The 23,486-nt window shown below is 45.3% G+C and overlaps 1 protein-coding gene across 1 annotated transcript in view; it reads right to left on the minus strand.

The window, feature by feature from the left end:
* Positions 1-16,540: 16,540 nt before the first annotated feature.
* The window catches only part of LOC8029177 (DNA damage-binding protein 2), a 30,442-nt gene continuing 23,496 nt past the window's right edge, over positions 16,541-23,486 (minus strand). The window contains exons 8-9 of the mRNA XM_029989646.4: positions 20,876-20,921; positions 16,541-17,114 (exon numbers count right to left, since the gene is read on the minus strand). Coding sequence (XP_029845506.2) covers positions 17,074-17,114; positions 20,876-20,921 — 87 coding nt within the window. The 3' untranslated portion in view covers positions 16,541-17,073. The remainder of the gene's footprint in view (positions 17,115-20,875; positions 20,922-23,486) is intronic.

The raw sequence follows: 23,486 nt of genomic DNA on the forward strand, positions 1-23,486 counted from the left end.
GATATGAACCAAGATGTCTAATTCTCCACCGCCACCACCCACCGCATTTAACTCTTCTCTGAAAACGCCACAAGCAACGTACACCATATGGCAATGGAATTGTAGAGGCGTACGTCGCAAAAAGGGCCTCCTTACTCAGTACATAAAGGTGGCTGACCCCAAACCTGACTTCATTCTCCTTCAAGAAACAAACGGATCAATCACTATTCCTGGATATGAATTATTCACACAACCTAGCATCACGCACAAAGACAAACGGTCACCCACGGGCGTTTCAGTCCCCATCATGACTGCCACCTATGTATCAAAACACATAGCTGCTACGCAAATTGACACCTCCCACCTGAACACACCATCCAATGAATACGTCACTGTCCAATGTCGTCTAGGGCACAACACCAAGGACACTATCCTCACGAACGCCTACTGGCTACCTAAACACCCTAACGCAAACCTAGGATGGCTAGCTAAACACTCAGCAGGATACAAGTCTCATCCGGTCCTTATAGCAGGGGACTTTAACAGCCAAAACACCTCCTGGGGATATAAACGCACCACTTCGAATGGCCGCAAGCTAGCGCAGGCCATGGAAGTTCATCAATATACCCTTCTAAATGACACCACCCTGCCCACACGTACAGGAAACAGCGTAGAACACGACAGCTCACCAGACCTCACATGGTACAACGGACCAGTGCCAGCGACATGGGATAACCTCCAGGAAACTTTGGGGAGCGACCATTGCATTTTACAGACCTCGCTCACTTACCTTCAAACACGCCGAAAGAGCTCCCAGGGAGGACTGCGTACTAAGATGACCAAATGGGATAAACTCCGAACGGAACTGGACGAACTACCCACCCCCTCCTCCTACCAAGAGTGGGTAGACATTCTACACTCCACATACCGCAAACACACAAAGCACATAATAAACACCCCAGACCAGGAACATGTAGACTCACACCTCCTCTCCTTGTGGGACAAACGACACCGCATGATACAACGCTGGAAAAAGAACAAGACCAATCGCCCCCTCAAGAAAGCTATACAGGCTATCACTGAGGAGGCGCAGGAATATGCATGCACCCTTACTACCGAGAACTGGCTCCAGACATGCGATCAGCTTAACGGACAACTACACACACCTCGAGTGTGGCAGATCATTCGATCCCTCCTGGGACAGGCTAAACCTAGGCACACACTAACAAAGCTTCTCATGCATGCAGGAACAGACCCTGAATCCCTTGCACAAGACATAAAAAAACTCTTTTATCCACACAAACCAAACCTTTCCCCACTGCCCGACCATCCTCCCGAATCTCCCGACTCTCTTTCCACCGGGATCAATTCCCTTTTCAGCATGAACAAGATACAAGCAGCTCTTCACAACCTGAAAAGGAACACAACCTCAGGTATGGATGGAATCACCTACACCACACTACGCAACCTACCCGAACACTTCCTCGAACCTCTCCTCGACCAAATCAATCAGGCATGGGAGACTGGAATCCTTCCTCGTGAGTGGAAAACGGCCTTCATCATACCCATCCCGAAACCTGGAAAACCTCCCAACCAGATCAACAACCTCCGGCCTATTTCACTCACCTCTTGTGTTGGCAAACTTATGGAGAGAATGACTCTAAATCGCCTTCAATGGCATCTAGAGACCACAGATTCCTTAGCATACACTATGACGGGTTTTCAATCACATGTTAGCAGACAAGATGCCATGCTTCGCATATACGAAGATATATACCAGAATGCCAGTACTACACAACTGCGTACCATAGCAAGCGTAGACATTCACAAAGCTTTTGACTCTGTAGCGCACCACACAATACTAGATAACCTCTTGGACACGGCTCCCGGCTCTAGAATGTATAATTATGTCAAAGCCTTTCTAACCGATCGAACAGTACAGATACAGGTCAATGACTTCATATCCCCTGACCATACCTTAACAGCTGGAGTACCACAGGGGGCTATTCTCTCTCCCACATTATTCAATCTAGCCTTAAAGAATCTCCCGGGTAAACTTCACGAAATCCCGCACCTACAGCACAATATCTGTGCGGACGACATCACCGTTTGGTGCTGCACCGGCTCCCCAGCAGACCAGGAAGCCACGGTGCAGGCCGGGCTTGACACACTCCACACCCACATAACGCAACTTGGCCTCACGTGCTCCCCCACAAAAACAGAATACATCGTTGTCTCTAACGCTACGGGACAGAAGGCAGACGACTACCGCGCACTCATTCAACTACATATAAATGGCACCCTCATCCCTCGCCGCCGCACCATACGGGTGCTAGGCTTCCTCCTCCAACAGGACGGCAAAGTAGACGAGTGGTTATCACTCATCACAAAACAGATAAACGAAATTCACCATATGCTCACTAGAGTATCCAGGTGCAACCGAGGTCTAAAAGAACATGAGATGCGTAAAACGGTCGAAGCCCTGGTCTACACCCGAGTCATGTACAACCTACCTTATGTCACCCTCACCACCACACAAATCCGCAAACTCGAAACCGCGCTCCGTAAGTGCACCCGACTCACACTTGGCGTTCCACGGTTCGCACCCAACCACCCACTACCTCTAACTGGCATCTTCAACACCTTGGACGAGCGCATTACCATGCATCGCCACGCTCAACATGAGCGCCTAGGTACATCGCGACAAGGCCGCCGAATACTAGACCACCAGCACTATGATACCTCCCACCTCCAACCTCCCCACCATGGGACTCACTGCCACGTCTACATGTCCTTCCTCTACCGCGAAACATGTGTCCGGAGGCCCACTCTTCTCGAAGGGAAGATCGTGTCAAACGTCTCACGAAGCAAGGGGAACCGCCGGATACAAACCTTTACTTCACTGATGCCAGCTATTACCCTGACCGATGTCGCACGGCAGTGACTAACAATACCTACTCCCATACCACTCTGCATGAAGGTGTACCCTCTCCTACGGCTGCCGAAACACTTGCCATCGCCGAGGCCATCATCATCCCCACACATCATCACGATCGGATTCTCATACGCACCGACAGTCAAGGAGCTTGTCGACAGTTTCGGGACAACACGCTCCCTCCCCATATACACGCCCTCATCCAACAACACCTAACTACTCACCCTCATCTGAACGTCACCCTCCAATGGATACCAGGCCATCAGGGCATGGGAGAAAATACAAGAGCGCACGCGCTCTCCCGCGCTGAAGGAAATCCGGGGCCTCCTACCCTCTGGCCTGAGTTCTACGACCCACGTGAACACCGCAAGCAACTCCACAAAGCTCGAACGGCTATCCTCAAAGAACTGCGTATGACCGTCTCGACTCTCCCCCATCCGCCTCCACATTTCACTCGCGAGGAGGGTGCCATCTTACGCCGTGCTCAAACTCACACTCTAATGGCCCCTCATTACAAACACTACATACAAGGACTCCCTGGACGCCCCTACTGCCCCCATTGCGGAAGCAACCTTTCCAACATACACATGATGTGGGATTGTCCACACGCGAAACCCCTGATATCTGCAACCTTACACCAACTGCCCCCCGACCTACACCCAAACTCCTGGGAGAGCTGGATCACTCCACCCAAAGATCACCAACACCTCCTACTGCCACTACTGATCCAGCACGTCCACAACGTACTTGGGGAAGAGTGGTAAAGCTATATTGGGAGCGCCGGACTAGGCGTGTTAAAATAAATATTTTTTCTCTCTCTCTCTCTATAAAACTTCAGTGCGCACCAAACTTGAATATACAGGCTCTATCTCGAACCCTGGCGTCACCCTAGCATCATTCATTTGAATCCGTTAAAAATCGCTCAGCACGTTTCATAGTTTCTGACTATCACCGTACAGCCAGCGTCACCTCCATGAAAGCGTTTCTATATTTGCCCAACCTCTCCTTTCGGAGAAAAATGACTCGTCTCTGCTTATTTCACAAGATTTATCACTCGAACGCAGCACCTCGAACCTCATTATTTTCAGAACCATCATACATATCGCCGCGTACCGACCATCCACTAAAAGTAGGAATCCCCTACTGCATCACCTCTACCTTTTATGCCTCCCTCCTACCCCCGACCTCTGTCGACTAAAATCGCCTTCCCGCATTCGTAGTCTGACTTACTGACGCCGCTGATTTTAAAACCGCCATCACTGATGTCCTGAATAATGTTCCATAGCAATTCTGTACCTTGTTTTTTTTTTTTTTTGTTGCGTTTTGTTCTCATCGTTTAATTTATATTGATATAATTCCACTCCTCTCTGTAATGCCTTCGGGCCCTGAGAGTATAATAAATTAAATGAAATAAGAGCTCTGCGTTCTGGCATCATCGCAACCCCTGTGCAAGAAGCGGACGAACTTGCGCTCCGACTAGCCCGTCCTCGTCGCCGGGCTGAAGAACGTCACCTCCTCGCCCAACATCGCACACGGACATCTCAGCAGCTACAGATCAGCCGGTAAGCGAAACATATCGCCACGGGACTTACCAAATAGGGGACCTCGTCTTGATCTGGTTCCCCGTTCGCTATGTCGGCCGCTCTACCAAACTTTCATCGCGCTATTTCGGGCCATATCGAATCACTCGTCAGACATCTGAGGTAAACTACGAAGTGCAACGTGCGCTCCCCATTCCCGATGGCCGTTCCCGAAACACTGACATTGTCCATGTGCCGGGGATGAAATTGTACAAACCTAGATCTTAACTTAGTCCTGTAATCACGAAACTCGCTTTTCGCGATTTTTTTTTTTTTTTGGTGGGGGGGGGGGGGGGGGGGGTAAATTTACGTTTAGTTTGTTGGACAGTGAACGATTGTGGACAGAGGAGGAAAAAGACGAAGCAGTCATGACAATAGATAGAGCCCACCCTAATAGACGTATTTGCCCACTCTCAACATCACGTATCATTATAAATATACATTGCACAAAGACGCAAATTTACCAGCGAATTATCCCCGCATCTGGATATAAATGACGTAAATATCAGGTGTATGTGTAGTACGTTTGTTGACATATTAGCACACTAACACATGATCAACGCCGTAAAACAAATTCTGACTCTGATTAAGAAAAACGCAACTTCAATAAAAAAAAATGGTACGACTTATTTTGTTCTATAGCGCAAAAACGCATTAAAACCAAACAAAATAAAAATGCTGACTCCGATAAAAAAAAAAAAAAAGTATTTATTTCTTTGAAAATACTGTCAGCCCCCTCTTGAGGGCGATTACAGAGAGGATACAAGTTACAACAATGCACAATACAATGCAAGAGAACAGTCGACAAAGAACATACATTTAGACGCAGCACAAGTTTGTGACCCCATTAGGTTAACAAATGATTGATGGAATGTTCAAACGATGATAGTCTCTATATTCACAATTTCGTTTGTTAGCAGGAGGGGTTTAGTCTGCCCGACTTTCTTGTACTTGCTGGTCGAATTTATGTATTTGGGCCCAAGTGAAGCTTGCCGTTACTAATTAAAATAAATTTTAAGCGTGCGATTTCCCGCCTTTTCTGCAATAGTTGTGATTGCTCGAACGGAGCATTTCTGTCGGGGATGTCATCCTCCTGTAGTTGGAGTGAATAAAGCGAGCCAGCTTGTCATTGCACTGTTTCCAATTTACCAATGTCTTTTTTCTAAGGGTCCCACATAACACTACTATATTCTAATATGGGTCTGTGTATGTTTTATATCTTCATGTTGTTAAATAATCAAAAGATGTTTTATATAAATGTTTTCAAAATGATCTGCACCAATTATTCAGTTTTATATAAGCGTCAGCTCCGTTAAAACATGCTGATAACCCGTGATTGCTGAAGGAAATAAACCCTTCTAGGGAACCTTTTTTTTTTTTTAGTCTGGTAATCTACACAAAAATTGATTCAGAATTCGTTTTATCAAATGAAAACGCTTTTTTTTTATTTCATCTTTCTTGCCATTAGGTCATTCATAGCTAAAGAGATAGTTATACATTAAGAGTGGCAAAATAGTTCAAAACATAAGTACCGCGTAAAGAAACGGTTGTATTACAGGATTTAAAATCGTTGTTCTGTAATGAAATCATTTAAAATCGTTGTTCTGTAATGAAATCATTTAAAATCAATGTTCTGTAATGAAATTATTTAAAATCACTGTTCTGTAATGCAATCCCTCCCACCCGTTCGACACCCAAAACGTCAGCTAGATCCTGTTGGCCCATTGATACGCTGTGTCTTACCTACGACTCCCCCAAACTTCGCTTTTGTCCCCAGGGTAATTATCTTGGTCCCTGAAGTTGATGCAAAAAAGTCATTCTCTCTCTGTCGGCAAGAAGGAAGCAAAGAAAGAGTGAAGGGACAAAGAGGAAAGGCGTGCACAGATCCGCTACATCAGCTCGCGTGCACGTTGACCGCGTTTTTTTTTTTTTTTTTTTTGTTTTTTGTTTTTCTTTCTTTGGAAGGAAATATTTTGAACTTGGGAGTTTGCCTAATATTGTCTGCACGAAGAGTTCGGTTCTTTGTATCAGCGTGCTTCCCACTTCGTCGTGGGCGTGTAAGCTGACGAGCTATGATCTCAAAACAATCATGCAACAAAAAAAACAAAAAAAAAGTTCGAGTCGAGGTTTTAGGTGACGTGAAAAAAGTCTGATCTGAAGAATGCCAGGCCTTGCGTTCTGTAAATGCTTTTTTTGTGTGTGTGTGAATCTTTAGAGTTCCCCCTTTTATCCTCCGTGAATGAAAACAAATATGTAACGAATTACAATCATTCACTTACGAAAAAAAAAAGTAAGGAAATTACTTTACAATTACATTCTGAAATATGTAATTATTACCTCACGAAATTACTGATAAATGCAAGGGATTACAAGTAATTTACCTGGTGAAATAAACAACTTATTATAATCTCCACAGCTAAGCAAATACCATATTGCATAAACATGTTGAACGTTAGGATTGTCTCGACATTAACATTCACGCGCACCGCTGCCTCAGTCACCTTTGATTATACGAGGTGCATAAAGTGCTCAGACACTAAAATTTTTTTTAGCGTAAGAAGAGAAGGCAGCGCGGTAATGCGCGCGCGGAATGCAGTAATTTATGCGGTAGTTCTGCGAGTATTTGGAGCTGCGCAACGTGAGTTTCTGTGACCATGGGCACAATGGCGATTTCAGCATGGGCTGCCAACCAGAGCGATCTCAAATACCAGTTCTACACCAAACTCAGCAAATCTGGAAGAGGAGAATCTGGAGATAATGATTCAGCAGACTTATGACAAAAAAAGCAGTGCGGTGCGTTTCGAGTGGCACTCGGCGACTCGCGCGTCCAAAATGGCAGAACATCACTGAAACACCGAGAGGGGTACTTTACAAAATTAGTCTCGGACCTACTTTTTGATCGCCCCCTCGGATAATTGAAGTCTTTTACGACACGGAGTATGAAGAATTTTACGCCCAATTTAGTTTTACACATTTTACCTAGTTTGATATTACCGTAAAAGAGCTGTTGATTAGCCAACGAGTTTGGCAGGCACACATAGGTGTCCTTGTTTCAAAAGATCGCCCCCCCCCCCCCCCCCCCCTCCGCCGGCGCCGCCGCCAGTACAAAAACAAAACGAAAAAAAAAATCCTGGGGCCGAGCAATATGCGAATTTCAAGAACAATGTCAGTTTAAATTTGAGGTGTGGGAATATCACATATTTGAAATTGAACATGGCTATTAAAAATGAGCTGCAATTCGAATAAGATACTTTTTTTTTTATTTTTACATAGTTTACATTTCATTTTGCACTGAACAAGGCTACTGCAAAAAATCTTAGAAACAATTATTTTTCAGCAAACCTATAAAAAGGAAGTATTACAGTATGAAACACATTTTAGTTAGAACAACAACAAACGCATTTTGATAGGACGAGTCGTGTAAAACAATGTAACATTTCAAGAAAACCAATGAGTACCTTACTCATACGAATATAGATTCAGAAGGATTTCACAAAATAAGGCCGCAGTAGCGTTGAACGGGACGCTACGAACTCCAAAAGGAAAAGGAGGGCACGATCAAGCGAGGAATGTGACGTCACGATTCTCGAGGGAACGAGAATCGCGATGTCACATGTCTCGTCGGCCGTGTTCAAACGCGCACCTTTCCAAAAATACGGCCATTCGTCGACAAAGATGTCGCTATATAAGTGATGCTTTGGGTTTTAAAGCGTCCCGCCTATCGCTCCAGCCTTGTTTTGCGAGCTCCAAATTTCGGTTCAGCACCCCTTTAAAGGGATACTGGATTCAAACCTAAAATATACCTCTCATGTTCAGACATAAGTTAAACATGATGAACTCTATCAGCTAATGACAATGGCACGCCTGTATTTTGAACCGTTAGCTCTATTTTTCGTTCCAAAGACAAGTTTTCAGCGAGCGCTCGAAGTTCAGCCATCGGAGAGCGCGATGCATCCCGGGAGACGTGACGTCAACCGGGTCTGGCCTAGCACGGGCAAAGCTCCTTGGGAGCTGGCGTGGTTACGAGCGCCGCCACTTGGCGTCGTCAACGCGTTACAGCCAGGCCGTTTAGCTGCCCCTCCCCGCTCCCCGCAGAAGTTGAATAGGCCGAGAGAGAAGGGAAATCCGGTTCGACAGGGCTTGCGTGCACTAGTAGGGATTTTAAGGGAAAGAGAAGTGCCAAAAGAAAGGATACGAGAACGACGTTTCGACCAAACGGTCTTCTTCAGGCACCTGAAAACCGTTTGGACAAAAGGTCGTTCCCCACCCGGCAGAACCCCCCCCCCCCCCCCCCCCCCCCCCCCATCTCCATATTCCAAGCGCGCACAGAGTTCGCCGTCGCACTTCCGCGGAGCGGAGCGTAATGACATTCAATTTATTCCTTTTAAATAATGCTCTGGTGTCTTTTCGAGCAAAAAATCGGTGCCTCGTGGTGGTGTGGCCAGAACGTGGTTGAAATTTAGACGATAAAATAGGCGCTAGAATTCCGTTGCAGTATCTCTTTAAAAACAAGGGGTAGCCCTATATTCATAACCAGAGAAGGTTGACCAAAAAAGGTAGCGAGTATAATTTTTAATCCCATCGAACCAACCGAGAGGCTCTGCCGCGTCAGCTTCTCCGAGCGCTGCTCTGCAAAGCAGTGAAGCTTGACTCGCGCGCGCCGGTGCAGAGCGGTGAAATTTGACGCAAGCGCGCTGGAAGCGCTGGTGCGATGCGGAGTAGCTTGACGTGAGAAATTGGGGAAGTTTCGAATATTCCAAGAGTTCAAATATTTTAAACAGCCACGTGTACTTAGAATCAAATCGAACAGAAAACAGAATTTGCGATTCGAAACTCGAATGTTTGCGCTCATAAAATAAAGGCTACACACAGCTTTCTCGTGATTTGGCAGTCAGATTGTTGACTCTACATGCAGATTGAACAGCTGCCCGTGATTTTTAGCCAAATAAGTTAAAATATGCGCCCTCAGGAAAGGGGTTTGAAACTGCTGGACGCTCGCCAGTTTGTGGCGCCATCTTTTGCAATGTTTGAGAATTGCAGAAGTTTGCGTCGAGTTTCGTAAAATCTTGTCGATAATTCGAAGTCGGGAAGATGAGGTCACTTTAACGTTACTAAAACACTCAGTTGGAAAACTCATCCTTGAAACCTGGACAGCTGGCGTCCACCGAGAGTAAAATAAATACGATAAAAGCGTGGCGCTTTTATCGTATTTATTTTAACCCTTAGCGAAGAGTTAAAAGAACCGGCTTCAGGGTGCTGCCATCTTGCTCGACTGGGGTGCGCTTGGACGCGTCATAATCACTGGTGGTGCCCAGAGCCGTATATGTAGAGAGTTTGGTCAATGGGAGGCGCGGGCAGAGCCAGGGCGTGCATCAGATGCAGAAAGAGGGCTTGGCATGCTCCCTTGACCAACCAGAAGCCGAAAAGTATCGCCTAGCGGTGGTAGCGAGAAACAGTTCTGATCAAAGGTTTATGTTCGTATATGGTTTTAATAAGCGCGTAAGGGTGAAGTGTAGTAACTCTTCGTGGTTGAAAATAGGGTGCACGTGTTGTTTTGATCATGATCACGCAGAAAGATGTAAGAAACGAATGCGCCGCTTAACTCTGTTTTGCGCGGACAGAGTGTGACCACTCGGACGGCAGATTCCCGGCCCTCGGCGCTTGGCGTACGGATTATGTCGATCGTTCAGCTAGTCGCACTCTTCCACCATCATTTTGGATGAGCGTGATTGAAACATCACGTGTACCATATTTTCAGTCATCGAGAGTTACTGTAATGCAGTTATCAAGTTTGTTTCTCGCGACCACCGCCAGGGTATTATTTCCGGCATTTCCGGCTTCTGGTTGGTCACATTCGAATTTCTGAAGACGCCCTGGAACACGCCCAGCCCGCTTTCGGCCAATGACGCCTCCTCATTTGTCTCCTATACTTCCCAACGAATGGCCAAACTCTCTACATATATGGCTCTGGATATGCTCCCCCTCATCTCTGTTACGTCACGGCGCGGTGGTGGCGCGTCGGACGCACTTCCGGTCTGGGGCTGTGGGCGGAAGTGCCCATTTGAGACGTGTATTCCTGCGTTGTTTTGAAAGGAACCAGACAAAAACCTGCCTTGTCATCAAAATGCTGCGACTGGGGCTGTACCAAGAGAGTCGAGAGAGGTTTGAAGGGTTTGAAGGTCAGTTTTCATGCGCTCGGTTCGTCCGAGAACGCGGATATGTGCCGTGAACACGGAAAACCAGACGCCGTCGTACCACGATTGCTTGGGCGGGAAGCATTTTGGGTTAAATTCACGGATACTACTGGCCATCAAATTTATTTGTTTGATTCCAAAATGAACGCCGTAAAACCGTCAAGTTGTACGGACCACCTGCGGACTACGTTTAGTGCGTCTTCAAGTTCAAACGGTCGCCTGATCGTTCGAACTGTCGTCTGCTCTTTCTAACGTTTCTGCTTGTCGTCTGCTCTTTTAGAGGACACCGGCCCGTAGACCAAACGTGGGCCCGGTACTTGCGATAAGAATTAAGTGCAGGCCTTAAAAGACTTAAGTTTGAAGGTTGGTAAGCAGGCTTGACGTAAACAGTAGATACAAGGAGATGTTGATCATTGTTACCAGTGGCCATCACCGACTTGTTATGCCTGATTCACTTGGTTAGATTCTGCTTGCGATTTTCAGTATCGACGTCGACCATCTCAGCTACGGTTCACGTTTTTGCAGTCCGAGCGACGTCGCTACTGAAAATTGCGAGCGAAATCTCATCACGTGAATCAGGCTGCGTACGTTCTGCGGCGTCCACGCGGAATGAATCGCCGCATGTCAGATTATTCACGCGAAGTTTTGCGGTGTAACGAGCCTCGTTAATTTCGCTGACGCTGCTCAAGTAGTCAGACATCGTTAGGAGGACCTAGAATCAACAGTTCCCACGCGAAAAAGAGCGCGGGGACTCACACCGGCGCCGACAACATCGCATTTCAATGGTTTGTTTATAGGAACCGTGCGCATCTAATTCAAGCCCCGACCAGGGCGCCCCTAGCGGCAAACGGGTCCATCGCATCGGGGAGCTTCTGCCAGTCGCTGCGTTGGTTGTGCGTTGTAGTGGGTTAGCGTTGTAATTTCTGAGATGGCTATTCCGCACCAAGAAAGCCGCAACAATTGCTGCGTGGTCGGCTGCAACAGTACGTCGAAGATCGCACACGGCACGAAGTACTACATCGTCCCTTCGAAGCCGTACGGCCGTACGAGGCGGAGTACCACGCGACCTGCAGGTGCGACTTGTGCGTCCATACAGGTTAGTGGCGTTTCTTACTTTTCTGTTCGCGCTTTGTTTAAGCTGCTGACGAATAATACAATTAACTTTTTTCTATTCTAGCGACGATGGAACAGCATCGGCACCGACGGCAAACTCTAAAGTATGCGGCAAATACTTCACCGGAATCGAGAAGCGGAGTGCGGTCGCCCCCATAAGCCTACACTTGGATGTTTCCATCAGCCTACAGGAAGATAGTGGGAATCGCGGAACGGCGCGAAAAAAATCGCCCAGTTATTGTCAAGCTGATTCAGAAATAAACGTACATAATTACCACGGTCCACTCAACGCCAACTACATTTTTTTGCGGGCACGCTTAATTTTGTTAGCGGAGTACGGCGCTCCGTGGCATCCACTTGTCCGTCGAAACGGACCTCCTTCACGTCGTACACGCGGCCAGATTCACGAAGGAGTTTTCCCTTCTTCATATTGGTACCACGGAAGAAGCTTTCTAGATTCGTAACCGCCTTAAACCCCGTCGTAATCACACCGGGAACACTATCCGCTGTGCTAGCTGTGCTGCTCATCGCCATTGCTTCCCCCGATGATTCTGCACCGGCTACCGAAGAAGTTTTCCGGATTCGTAATCGCCCTCGGTCCTCTGTGGCGTTCGTTGCTATTACTTCCCGATGATTCTGCGCCGACGGCACCGGCTACCGAAGGAACTTTCCGAACTCGTAACTGCCTTAAATTCCTTCGTAATCACGACGGGGACACTATCTGCCGTGCTTTTCGTCGCCATTGCTCCCCGATGCTCCTGCGGCGGCTACCGGTAGGTCGCGGCGAACAATAGGCGACCGCCGCGACACGGCCGGCATGCTCGCTTCTTTTTGCCCACACCCCCATCGCGCATGCGCGGCGCCGGTGGCGTCCGCTAGGGGCGCTCCGGTTTGTTTGTAACAGAAGGTAGCGGCAAATGCCCCTCAAAGGGAATCAGATATCCCTCCGCCACCTCCGCATCCAATAGCGTCCCACCGTTTCCTTGACGTCGCGGCCAACGCGCGAGGAGGGTCTTGCCTTTTTGTACATATTTGCTTTATCTTTCGACTTTCACTTAGCATTGTGGAAGCCACGAGAGGGAGATTAGAGTTCTCCCCCACCGACGGAAACAAATACGACTTTCGGGGATTAGCTTCCCCCCCCGATGGATACAAAGGCTGCTTTCAGGGGCTCGGTTCCCTCTCCGATGAATACAAAGGTCGCTTTCTTAAAGGGACTATGAAATGATTTTAAAATCGAGTTTCATTCACCGCACGTCGTAAAAGGTGTGAAAAGAAACACAAAAACACAAAAATAGGGAGCCCAAAAGCAGGCATTCCGACCCGGCGCTGCGTTGCTTCGTCGCAAGACCGTCTGCCTACGACCGGCTGGCGTGCTAAATGGAATATGCCCGCGCGACCCTTGTGGACCCTTCCCGTATTATAGTTTGATCACTGACCTCAATTCTAGATTAAGAGGTGAGGAGGTCAATCTCTTCCCCTTGTTTTCCGAGGCAGTGTTGACGAACACTCGTCGAAAAGGGACTCTCGTCGATTCTATCTTCTTGTTTTGTGTGATATAGAGCTGAAATAAACGCCGTATGGATTGCCTTCGTAACACGGTATGTACGCTTTGTTATTGGTATGCCATTTTTATTCTGACAGACTGCACGTCACTGTCGACCCCGGTCCAACCTTTCTTTGCCGAGTGTCGCGTCAGTATCGAGTTGCAATCGTAAAAGAACGGTCCCGAAGCGCTTACCAACAGCGCGAATACAAGACTTCCATCAAGCGCGCGCGTCCGCTCCGAGTGTAAGCAGGTATTTACGTGGCTCTTGCTGACACTCGTAGTTCAAACATATCTTTTTTAACGTCGGCTCGCTCCTGCATCTCCGAGGCCGCGAAAAACGCCATCTACGTCGCTTTGCAAACGACTGACACGGGCCGGCCCTTCTGCCAACAATGACGGGGTGGTGACAAGACTCGCTGCACTTCCCAACAGGCATACCGGCGTATGGGACTAGTCCCATGCTGTCGCTGTAGCGCAACATATCTCGTTGAATTTCGCTCAGCTGCGATGCGGCGATGAGAGGCGCCGATTCAGGAAATACGTCGGTGACATCAGCGCAGTAAAACCTACCGGCGCACCCCAACTCGTTGCCGCTAACACTCCCATTCTCCTACTGCCGAGAGAACTTCCGGTTCCGGAAACGGTCTACGTCACGGCTTCTTTTGCGGTCAGTTGGAGAGAATGAAAAAGTCGATATTTCAATAATTTTTTGTGTAAAAGTTAATAAACCGAGACGAAAACGGATGCCTGTTCGGCATTCAGTGAACATTGACGGTTTAATGTAAAAGTTATCTGGAAAAAGTAAAAAGGTCATTTCATGGTCCCTTTAAAAAGTGGGATCGGAGACAAGTTGGAATCCATTGAAGCGGAACAAGGAGCGTTTCCAGTGAACTCTTCTTTCGACTGCGGAGAGATATGAAACGGGCGCGTCACACTTGTGGGAGGAGCCTCTCCTACCTTCTTGACTTGTAACCGACTATAGAACCACTCAGTTGGGAAACTGCCATAGAGACTGCTCTGAAAAAGTGGCCCCAATGTGTCCACCAGAACCGAGCTAATGGCGAACACAACGCCGCCATTTCTCCCGCAGCGGCCACTCGAGGAACCGCATGTTACTTCTATTTTGGCTTTAATCGGCCATTTTGCTGCCGAAACATGTACAGCGGAAGAGGTCACAGGGGTGCCACCCCCGCCTCCCCAACGGACGCGCCGCGAATTTCTACCGTAGTTAAAATGCACCTATAGGTCGGGACGCGCTACCTGAAAGGAGCGCTGAGGCATGGTTGTATAAAAACAATATTAATTGTTCCGCAAAACTTTGCAAACTAAAGGTTATAAAAACATTACGCGTCCTTCATTTTGTACTAAACTCCAATAAATTTCATGCAAAAAGAGTCTTTTTCGTTTGTTTTTACGCTAAAGCATGCTTTCTAAAAGCTCAAGGTGACCACAGTACAGACAAATGATAAAGAGTGGCGCTGTTGTCGTATTTAGCTCGGTCTCGGTCAACGTTACTAAAACACTCAGTTGGGAAACTCACCGCCGAAACCTGGGCCGCTGACGCCCACCGAGACCGAGCTAAATGCGACAACAGCGCCACTCTTTATCATTTGTCTGGACTGTGGTCACCTTGAGCTTTTTGAAAGCCTGTAACTTTTGAATCAATTATCTGTTCGGGCTGAAACTTTGGCCTCTGGTTGTGACCTCTACTGCTATTTTTTTTTTTTTTGCGTAAAAAAAAAAAAAAAGAAATCTTGTTTATTTTTTTTTTGGTGACCCTGTACATGTTGATGCCAAAATGGCCGATTAAAGGAGCTGTGCAATGATTTTAACGTTGAACGAATTGGCATCTGCTTTTGATATTGTTCACCTTGTCACAAATGACAAAAAACACACCTTTCATCGAAATGTTGCGATTCTGCCGCGTAATAGCGATGCAAAACTTAGAATATTTCCAGACCTGCAGCCGCGAGCGGCGGCCATGAGAAACACGCGGCGTGACGTCAATGGGGAATCTTGTAGAAAGATAGCAAGTTGTGCGAATACCTGTTCGATAAAAGGTAACTTTTCTATAAATCTTTTCATTCCAACATATATATAAAATCCGTCAAAAACCTGGTATCATCGACAAAACTTTTATTATACGGAGTTTTAGTGGCGCCATCAATCCTAGGTCCACAAAACCGTCGGCTCTCTCTGAGCCTACCGCGAACAGCCGCCAGAAGCCAAAGAGGGAGGGGGACAACGCCGGACGGGTATGGCCGGACCTGGATGAGACTTTCCTCCTTTCACCATATTGTTCGCGAGGCGCCAACACCCCCTAGATCTTTTGGTGGTGTTAGCGGGGCGGCGCCCGCCAGGACGTGGTCACGCGGTCCCGAGCGGATGAGTTCTCGCCGCTCACTGATGGCTCTAAAGAGAGAACTTTTCCGGAACCCCGCGCCTACCCCATCAACGTCACTTCGCACGTGACCCGGAAGTACGAGTTGAGAGGCGACAAAAATCTGGATCTTTATCATTTTTAAATAAAAACTAGGGTATCCAGGCAAAATATGTTTTCTGTAATTCACTTCAGAAGTGTCAGGCATCAACTTCCACAATAATCTAAGCAAAGCCCGGAAATTGTTGCACAGCTCCTTTAAGGTCAAAATTTAACAGTAACAGCGTATGCTAGTATAGGGTGTTTTCACTGACGTAATTTCGTCCACCATTTTGTTGTTGTGAGCTGTCTGGCGTGTGCCAAACTCGAGCATTCCAAGTATTTACATGCCCCCTCAAATCCGTAGAGCACCGCTGACATCATCTCAACCGGTTACGATGTAATCCTTCAATGTAATAAATTTCTTTGAAAAAACAAACTAACAACAAGTGGCAAATTGACGTCATGTGCAAACAACCTATTGAGTATTGAATGCGGTAGTCTGGTGCAACCATGCAGTTCCCCGAGTGGCTACTGCGGGGGAAATGGTGGCGTACGATCACATTTAGTTTTTTGGAGCCACTTCTTTAGTGCAGGCTCCTATGGCAGTTTCCAAACTGAGTAATCGTTGGGCCACTTCAACTACCCCTGAAAGCAACTACAATGTGCATAAAGCCAGACTTCTAATTATTGAGATTATGAGCATCTGTCCCAAGTAAAAAGTGATGATCGCTAGTATGCTCCTCTACATTTGTACAATAACACTGCTGAAAAAAAAAAAAGTAAAGCATGTGAAGAAGAATATGTTACAGATACTTAAAAATACAGATTCCACTTTATTAAAGCTTCTGATAAAAAGCATCCCTGAAACAGTGGATAAACATCTACAGAACAAGTAATATTACATTAAAGCGTGTTGTAATGCCCAGGGAAATGCAGAGGGACCCAATGGACACAGTCTTAATGCCCAAATGCAAAAGTAAATAATTTTTTGAGCACTACTGTGCTAAAATGTTCCAAGCACTTTTGAATGATGGCACTAGTGTGTTAAAAAAATAGTATCAGTGGCGTAATCAAGAATACCGCCACTTCAACAGTAACTAATAAAAAGAACAGACGTTATTAAAACTTTGAATGAAAAACGTGCATAAACATTTACAGAACAAGTAATACTGCACCAGAGTGTGCTGTAATGCACAGTGCAAAAATGACATGGCCTTGGTGCCTATAAATGCAATAAAAATTAATAAAAAATTAATTGTGGGGATCTCTTTTATGATGAATAATGCAAGATGATGCAGAAGTTACTCCTCAAGCGCTGCTCCAAAAATGACTGCTTGAGTGCCTGTCAAAGAAACAGAAACAGCCAAGTTAAGAATAGCCACACAAATTAAATTATGCTGACACTACACATAGTATGTTGCCAGTTAAGAAAAGCAGGACCAGCTCTTCTTGCAAAGCCTTCCATCCTTCCTACTTTAGCAGAGTCAATGCTGCAGAGGAGATGAACAAGAACTTGTTGCTCTCTGGCTTTCCTTTTGCTAAAGTGGAAACAGAGGAAGGTTTTGTGGGAGTAGATTGTTCTACTTTTCTTAACCTGCAACAGAACATCAGGCATTGAAACGTTTTTGGGAAAATCATTTATCATATTTTCCAGACTAGAGTCGGTGGACTATGCTTGTTTAAAAGTTGACATTTTATGCGGTGCGGGTCATCTATACTCGTCACACCAAGAAAAGAGAATGTTTTGCTCACAATTCACATGCGCTGCGCAGAGTAGTCTTACAAAATTTGGTTGTTTTAAGAAAAATCTATAATCTTGGCTTTTGAAACATGTTTATCTTGAAAAAATAATATAAATCTTAATTGAACACAGAAAGGAGAAAATTAGTAACGCTCTGCGAGCAGCCGGACTTTCTTTTTACCAGAGTTCTTGAAGTGAATACAAGTAGAGGTACGGACTGTCCAAGGATTTGTTTCATAAAGATAGTTAATCATGACGAGATGTGAGAGATACTGGAATGGCATGTTGATTTGTGTATGACACAAGTTTCTTTGTGTGTCAATAAAGCAGGAAGTCTTCCAGGTGCTCTAATACAGGGGTTCTCAAACTGGGTTCCGGGGAACACAGGGGTTCCACAAGCTGGTCTCATGGGTTCCGCAAACACCCAAATTGCAACCCCCCCTCCCCCGCCGCAGGCTGCGCGGCAGGACCATGAAAAGCGCCTTCATCTCACTTTGTACTGACATCGCGACTGATATGGTGGGGATATATGGGAAGCAACGCAAGCAAAATTACCTACAATTGTGCATCTGTTGATTCTCGGTTGGCAAATAAGGGGGGGGGGGGGGGGGGAGGGTTCCGCGGCAGTTTTTGAGGCTTTCTGGGGTTCCGCGAGACCAAAACGTTTGAGAACCCCTGCTCTAAGAAAAACACTTAATTCGCCCCCGCGTGTCTCCCCTCATGTATCACCAGAAATCTGGTACTTCTAAACTTTTACACTAAGAAACAATCATAAGTAGTGCCACAAACATAGTTTGAACATCAAACTGAAAATTGATGGGCTATTAGCCATATCTGTTTTTATTTCTCAACTTTTTCAGGTTTTCCCCGACTAGTGAACAGGAATTATGCGACTGATTCATAGAACAGAGAAGGGATAGAGCCATCAATAAGGACAGAAATGAATGCATGGTAAACTACAACATACACAACTCATGCTTGAATGTTCCATTTGATTTGCTTAACTTATCATTGCCAGAACTGCTAGAAGGCCAATGCTTGAAGGTTCCATTTGATTTGCCTAACTTATTATTGACAGAACTGCTAAAATGCAAAAAAGTTGCAGCAGTCATCAAGTCTGTACACCTTTGACATGCCACATATATACCAGCATTATAATCCTACAAGCATTTCAGACAAAAACAAATACATCTGTTAAAACAAAAGCATCTTGAGTTTAGTGTTATTGTTGTTTGCATATCTGCCATCAAACCTGACAATGTTAGCAAAATAATTAGTACAGGTAAATGCATTTGTTTCCTGCAAAATATTCCTTTAAAGAACAATGTGTTGATTATATTCCTTTCACGTCAGAAAAAGCACCTAAAGATTTTGAAGAAAAAGTAATGACATGGTGTAGCGAATGGGAATAGTTTCTAAATATTAATAAATGCAATTATGTTACATTTGCAAAAAAAAAAAAAAAGGCAACCATTCTTATCAAAATATGAGCTGAACGGTGTTGCCGTGAAGGATCTAACTGATGTCAAATATCTGGGTGTTTACTTTAGCCGCTATCTCTCCTGGGATAAACACATAGACAAATAACAATTAATGCCAACAGCATTTTAAACTTCATCAAAGGGAATTTCAAACAGAACCCATCAAACATTAACCCCGTGCCTACTATTAAGGAGTGTCACTCGTGCCACCTTTTACGGACCCTAAATCCCAACCACGAGTGTGACTCGCGTTTTGGTTTCGGCGCTTGTTTAGCGCACTCTCTGGCAGATGGAAGAATAACCCCTGTGGCACCATTTACGTTGGGTATAGTTTGCTCGTTTGTTTTGCTCTTTGACAGAGAAAGAACACTCCATTTAGCCAAGCAAAAAAAAAAAAAAGAATTCGCTTGTGAGTGTTCACGCTAAAACAACATGGCTTTGGCGCGAAGGTCCACCTTAGCCAACGAAGAGATACAAAACCTTCTTTTTTGAATGGGATAAATGCTCAGGCATGTTTGACAACGAATCTTTTGGCCTTTCCGATTTTTGGTGTCAGACAATAGTTTGATGGGCAGTGACAGGAGTGATGAAAATGATGTGAATCTCGCAAGCGTGCCATCAACTTTGGGCGTCTGCACATCAGTGAGACTCGGACCAGAAGTCCTGATTTAGAGAAAGGTATGACACCTGGAAGTTGAGGAAATATTTTTGTTATATTTTAATGCAAATTGCCCATTTAAAATAAAATTTTTCTGTACGTTCCTTGAAGAAAAAAATGAGTAGGCACGGGGTCAAGCAATTGTTATACTCGACCAATGTCAAAAAAAAATCTTGCGTGCCCAGTGTGGGACCCATATTTTTTAAATCAAATACCGAAGCCAGAATGTGCACAAAATAGAGCCGCTCGCTTTGCGGAAAATAATTACAAATTCTGCCCAAGCATAACAAACTTAAAGCAACAACTAGATTAGAAATTACTTGATTTACAGAAGTTTCTTAGAATAAAACTTTTCCGAAATATGTTTTTAGAACAAACAGGTATTACGAAGAACTATTTGTATATTTCTGATTATATCTAATCAAGAGTAGATCATCCACTAAACATTAGAAACATGAAGTGCAGAACAGAAACGTTTAAGAATTAGTTTTTTCCAAAATAAATTAGTGACTGAAATTGTCTTCCACAACACACGGTCAATAGAATTTCCGATGCCATGTTTTCCTCTGTTTTAAACAACTTTTGATATTAGTGGTCAGTGATTCTTGTGTACTGCACTTTTGTGTTGTGGTATTTCTGTAATATACTGTAAAACTCTTAATGTTTGCGAGCCCCCAATTTTCGCGAATTTCGTGACTTGTAAACTTCGCGAACTTTAGTGGGCGCGAATATTTCAACTGTCCGTAAGTGCAAATTCAAGCCTTAAGATTCCGCGAAATTGAATGGCAGTGAATATGACCCCCCCCCTGCCAAACTCGCGAAAAATCGGGGCCGCGAAAATAAAGGGTTTTACAGTAATCATTACTTTGTTGTTTTTCATGAATTTGTATTTTCAAACAATGTTTCAGTGACGACACAAGTGTTCTTTTTATATCATTTACCACTCTACAATAATGCCCTTGTGGCAATTTAGGTACTGTGTAAATAAAAAAAATAAATGCCGATCAGACTCGCACGCAGGATTTTTAGTGAACCCTACTGTGCTTTAAACTTAAAATGCTGCCCATGCCTGGCTCTAACTGTAAGGTCATGCAGTATTTTGGTAAAAACTTTAATGCATGAATGAGTTTGTTAGGTGGCCATACAAATGTCAGGTATTGAACTATCAATATGTTTGTCTCGCACAAGCTAAATGACTTACTATACTTTGACATTGCACTTACCCATGCCTGAGGCCAGGATTTCACCAGAACAGTTGAAGCTGTTCAGCTGTAAAGAAAGTCATTAGATGCAGATTTATTTTCTGAGTGCATAATAGGGATTTTTGGAATAACATACATAATCTTGGTGCACGCTGGCACTACATTTAGCACTTTAGCACTTGCGTTAGCGCACTCTACGCAAGAAAGTTTTAGAATAGCGTTTTCTCTGCCACGACGCAAAAGCCCAAGCATCTTGCACTTGCAACGCCACTAAGATACAGTAACAATTTTTATTTCACACACGAAATGCTGCAACTTGAGAAAAAACAAGTTTCTTGGTTCAGAGTAACATTTTAGAATTCGTTTAGACATGAGAATACGACGCGAGCGGTCGACAGGTCCGGGCTGCTTGCGTCACCTCGGCAAGAGAGGTCTTGTGTACTGATCTTTGCACACCGCACCTTCGCCGAGTAATGTTTGCGCGTCGCAAGCATCAAGTTGCCGGTGATCGTTGTCAAACCGAGTGCAATGTCGTCCCGTATTGAAATTGCAGTCGCAAGGATGCCGCTGACGTCGCACTCATGACGTTTGTGTTCTTAAAGTAAAATAAAGAAATATGTTTTCAAAGTAAAATATACTAGGCAACGAAAAAAAGATTGAGGTACACCTAAGCATCTCTCATGAGTTGTGAATGCGAAAGCATGCAAGCCGCTCGTTCGCTCCCTTTTTCGTCTGCTGCACACTTTTCGCCGCCGGTCAGCGCGTGTCCTCCCCGGGGCACGGCGACCTTGGACACTCTGTGCCCACGGGAGAAACGGCGCGCTGATGGACACGCAGCGCCATGGGGTGAGCGGTCGTGGAAACTGACGAGCGCAGGGGCCAATGGGAGCCCCGTCGATGCGCGCTAGCCAATGGAACTGAAGGAAACTAGGTGCCGTTTTCGCGCTTTAGACTGAGGACATCAGCTTGTTCCACGAGACAGTAAACGCTTTCGCATTCAAATAAAAAATGCATGAGTAGGCATTGTGCCCAGGCAACAAAAAAATAAAAAATACATGTGCAGGCATTGTGCTCAGACCAATGGCCTCCTCTGCCTCTCCTCAAGTTAATCTCCTGCTGAATCTATGCCAACCATGTTTGTTTTCTGCATTTTAATGCGAAAGCATTAACTGTCCCATGGAGCGAGCAGATGTCATCAGTTTGAAGCGCATAAGTGGCACCTAGTTTCTTTGATCCCAAAGGCCTCATTGGCTGGTGCACGGCGATAAGGCTCCATTGGCCGCTGTGCGCGTCAGTTTCAACGACCACCACCAGATGGCGCTGCGCGTCTGTGCCGCCAGCGCGCCGATAAAACTAACTGCCGCAGCCCCATGCCACTACAGGCCCGGCACTGGTTAAAACGGACAGGTTGGCGTGCGCTCAGAGGCTTCTGCTTGTCTCGCCGCCGACCAACATGCCATCGCCTCCATCATCTACATCGTCGCCGGTGCTTCTGCCACAACTCGAAAACATTACTCGTGCCACAAAACTCCGCAGATCACTCCGTAGCGTTCCATTGGACATTCAAGCTTTTGCATTCACAACTCATAAGAAGTGTTTAAGTGTCTTCCGACTTTTTTCATTTCTCTCTCCGATAAAGAAAATGCTACAATGCTATCTCTCAAGTTCTCACTCTCTTTACTATGCTATTGCTCAAACTTTCTCAATTTTTACTTAAAAAGAAAAAAAGGAAAAAAAAAAAGGGAAAACAAGAAAGGTGGTTTGGAGACAGAGTGCATGGCAAACATACTCTTTTTGCTTAATTGCTCCAGTCTTTGCTCGTTCACAAGACATGGCACAAGATCAATGTTTTGAAAACCCGGAAGATGCTTTTAGTTGCTCCACTAAATGATGGAAGCATCAGTGTAATAAAATTTGCAATATATTGAAGCTTTCTACATCTTAAATTGCCATCACCAAATTAAATTTACATAGTAACCATAAGCAATCGTAATTAGGTTTCTGTGTTCTTGGTGTAACCTGACAAACCCTGAAAATTAATTCCAAAGTCTTTCAGTTTGATCAAAATTCAAAAAAACAAGAACGACCCAAATTTGAGCTGTCCGTAAGTAAGAAAAACCGAAGATTCACGAGAAGAAATTTTTGTCTACAGTTTTACTTTTGCATCCACCCCGAATAAAGCCCACGAGGCTGCCTATTCCTTTGGGAGCCACACCCCCCGTCTCATTTCCTTCTCTTATCGGTGAGTGACTAGACGATTTCCAAGGGCATTTGTGTATTGTGCATGCTCCACGGAGATTGCAGAATCCCACGTTGCGGCCCCTTCTACATAAGCCCAGATAAACACACATTTGTTGTCCTACATGGAAAAGCTTAAGCAGAACCCGCGTCAAAACAAATAGAGCCCCCAAAAACCATGCACGAATTTGAAGAAAAATAAACCCAGAAAACACGGAACCCTAATTATACATAACCATTCACCGTGGTAAAGGAAAGCTGTAACTGAAGTAGATTATCTCTAGCGCACCTGAATCTCTTTGACCCCAAAAGAGAGACCACAAACCGCTTTTGCACCAGAAAAAGATATTTGAGGTTCAAAAGTTTAATTTTTATAATAACCTACAAACATTTA

Source organism: Ixodes scapularis, unplaced genomic scaffold (genome assembly GCF_016920785.2).
Source record: "Ixodes scapularis isolate PalLabHiFi unplaced genomic scaffold, ASM1692078v2 PGA_scaffold1__304_contigs__length_218370807, whole genome shotgun sequence".
NCBI lineage: Eukaryota > Metazoa > Arthropoda > Arachnida > Ixodida > Ixodidae > Ixodes > Ixodes scapularis.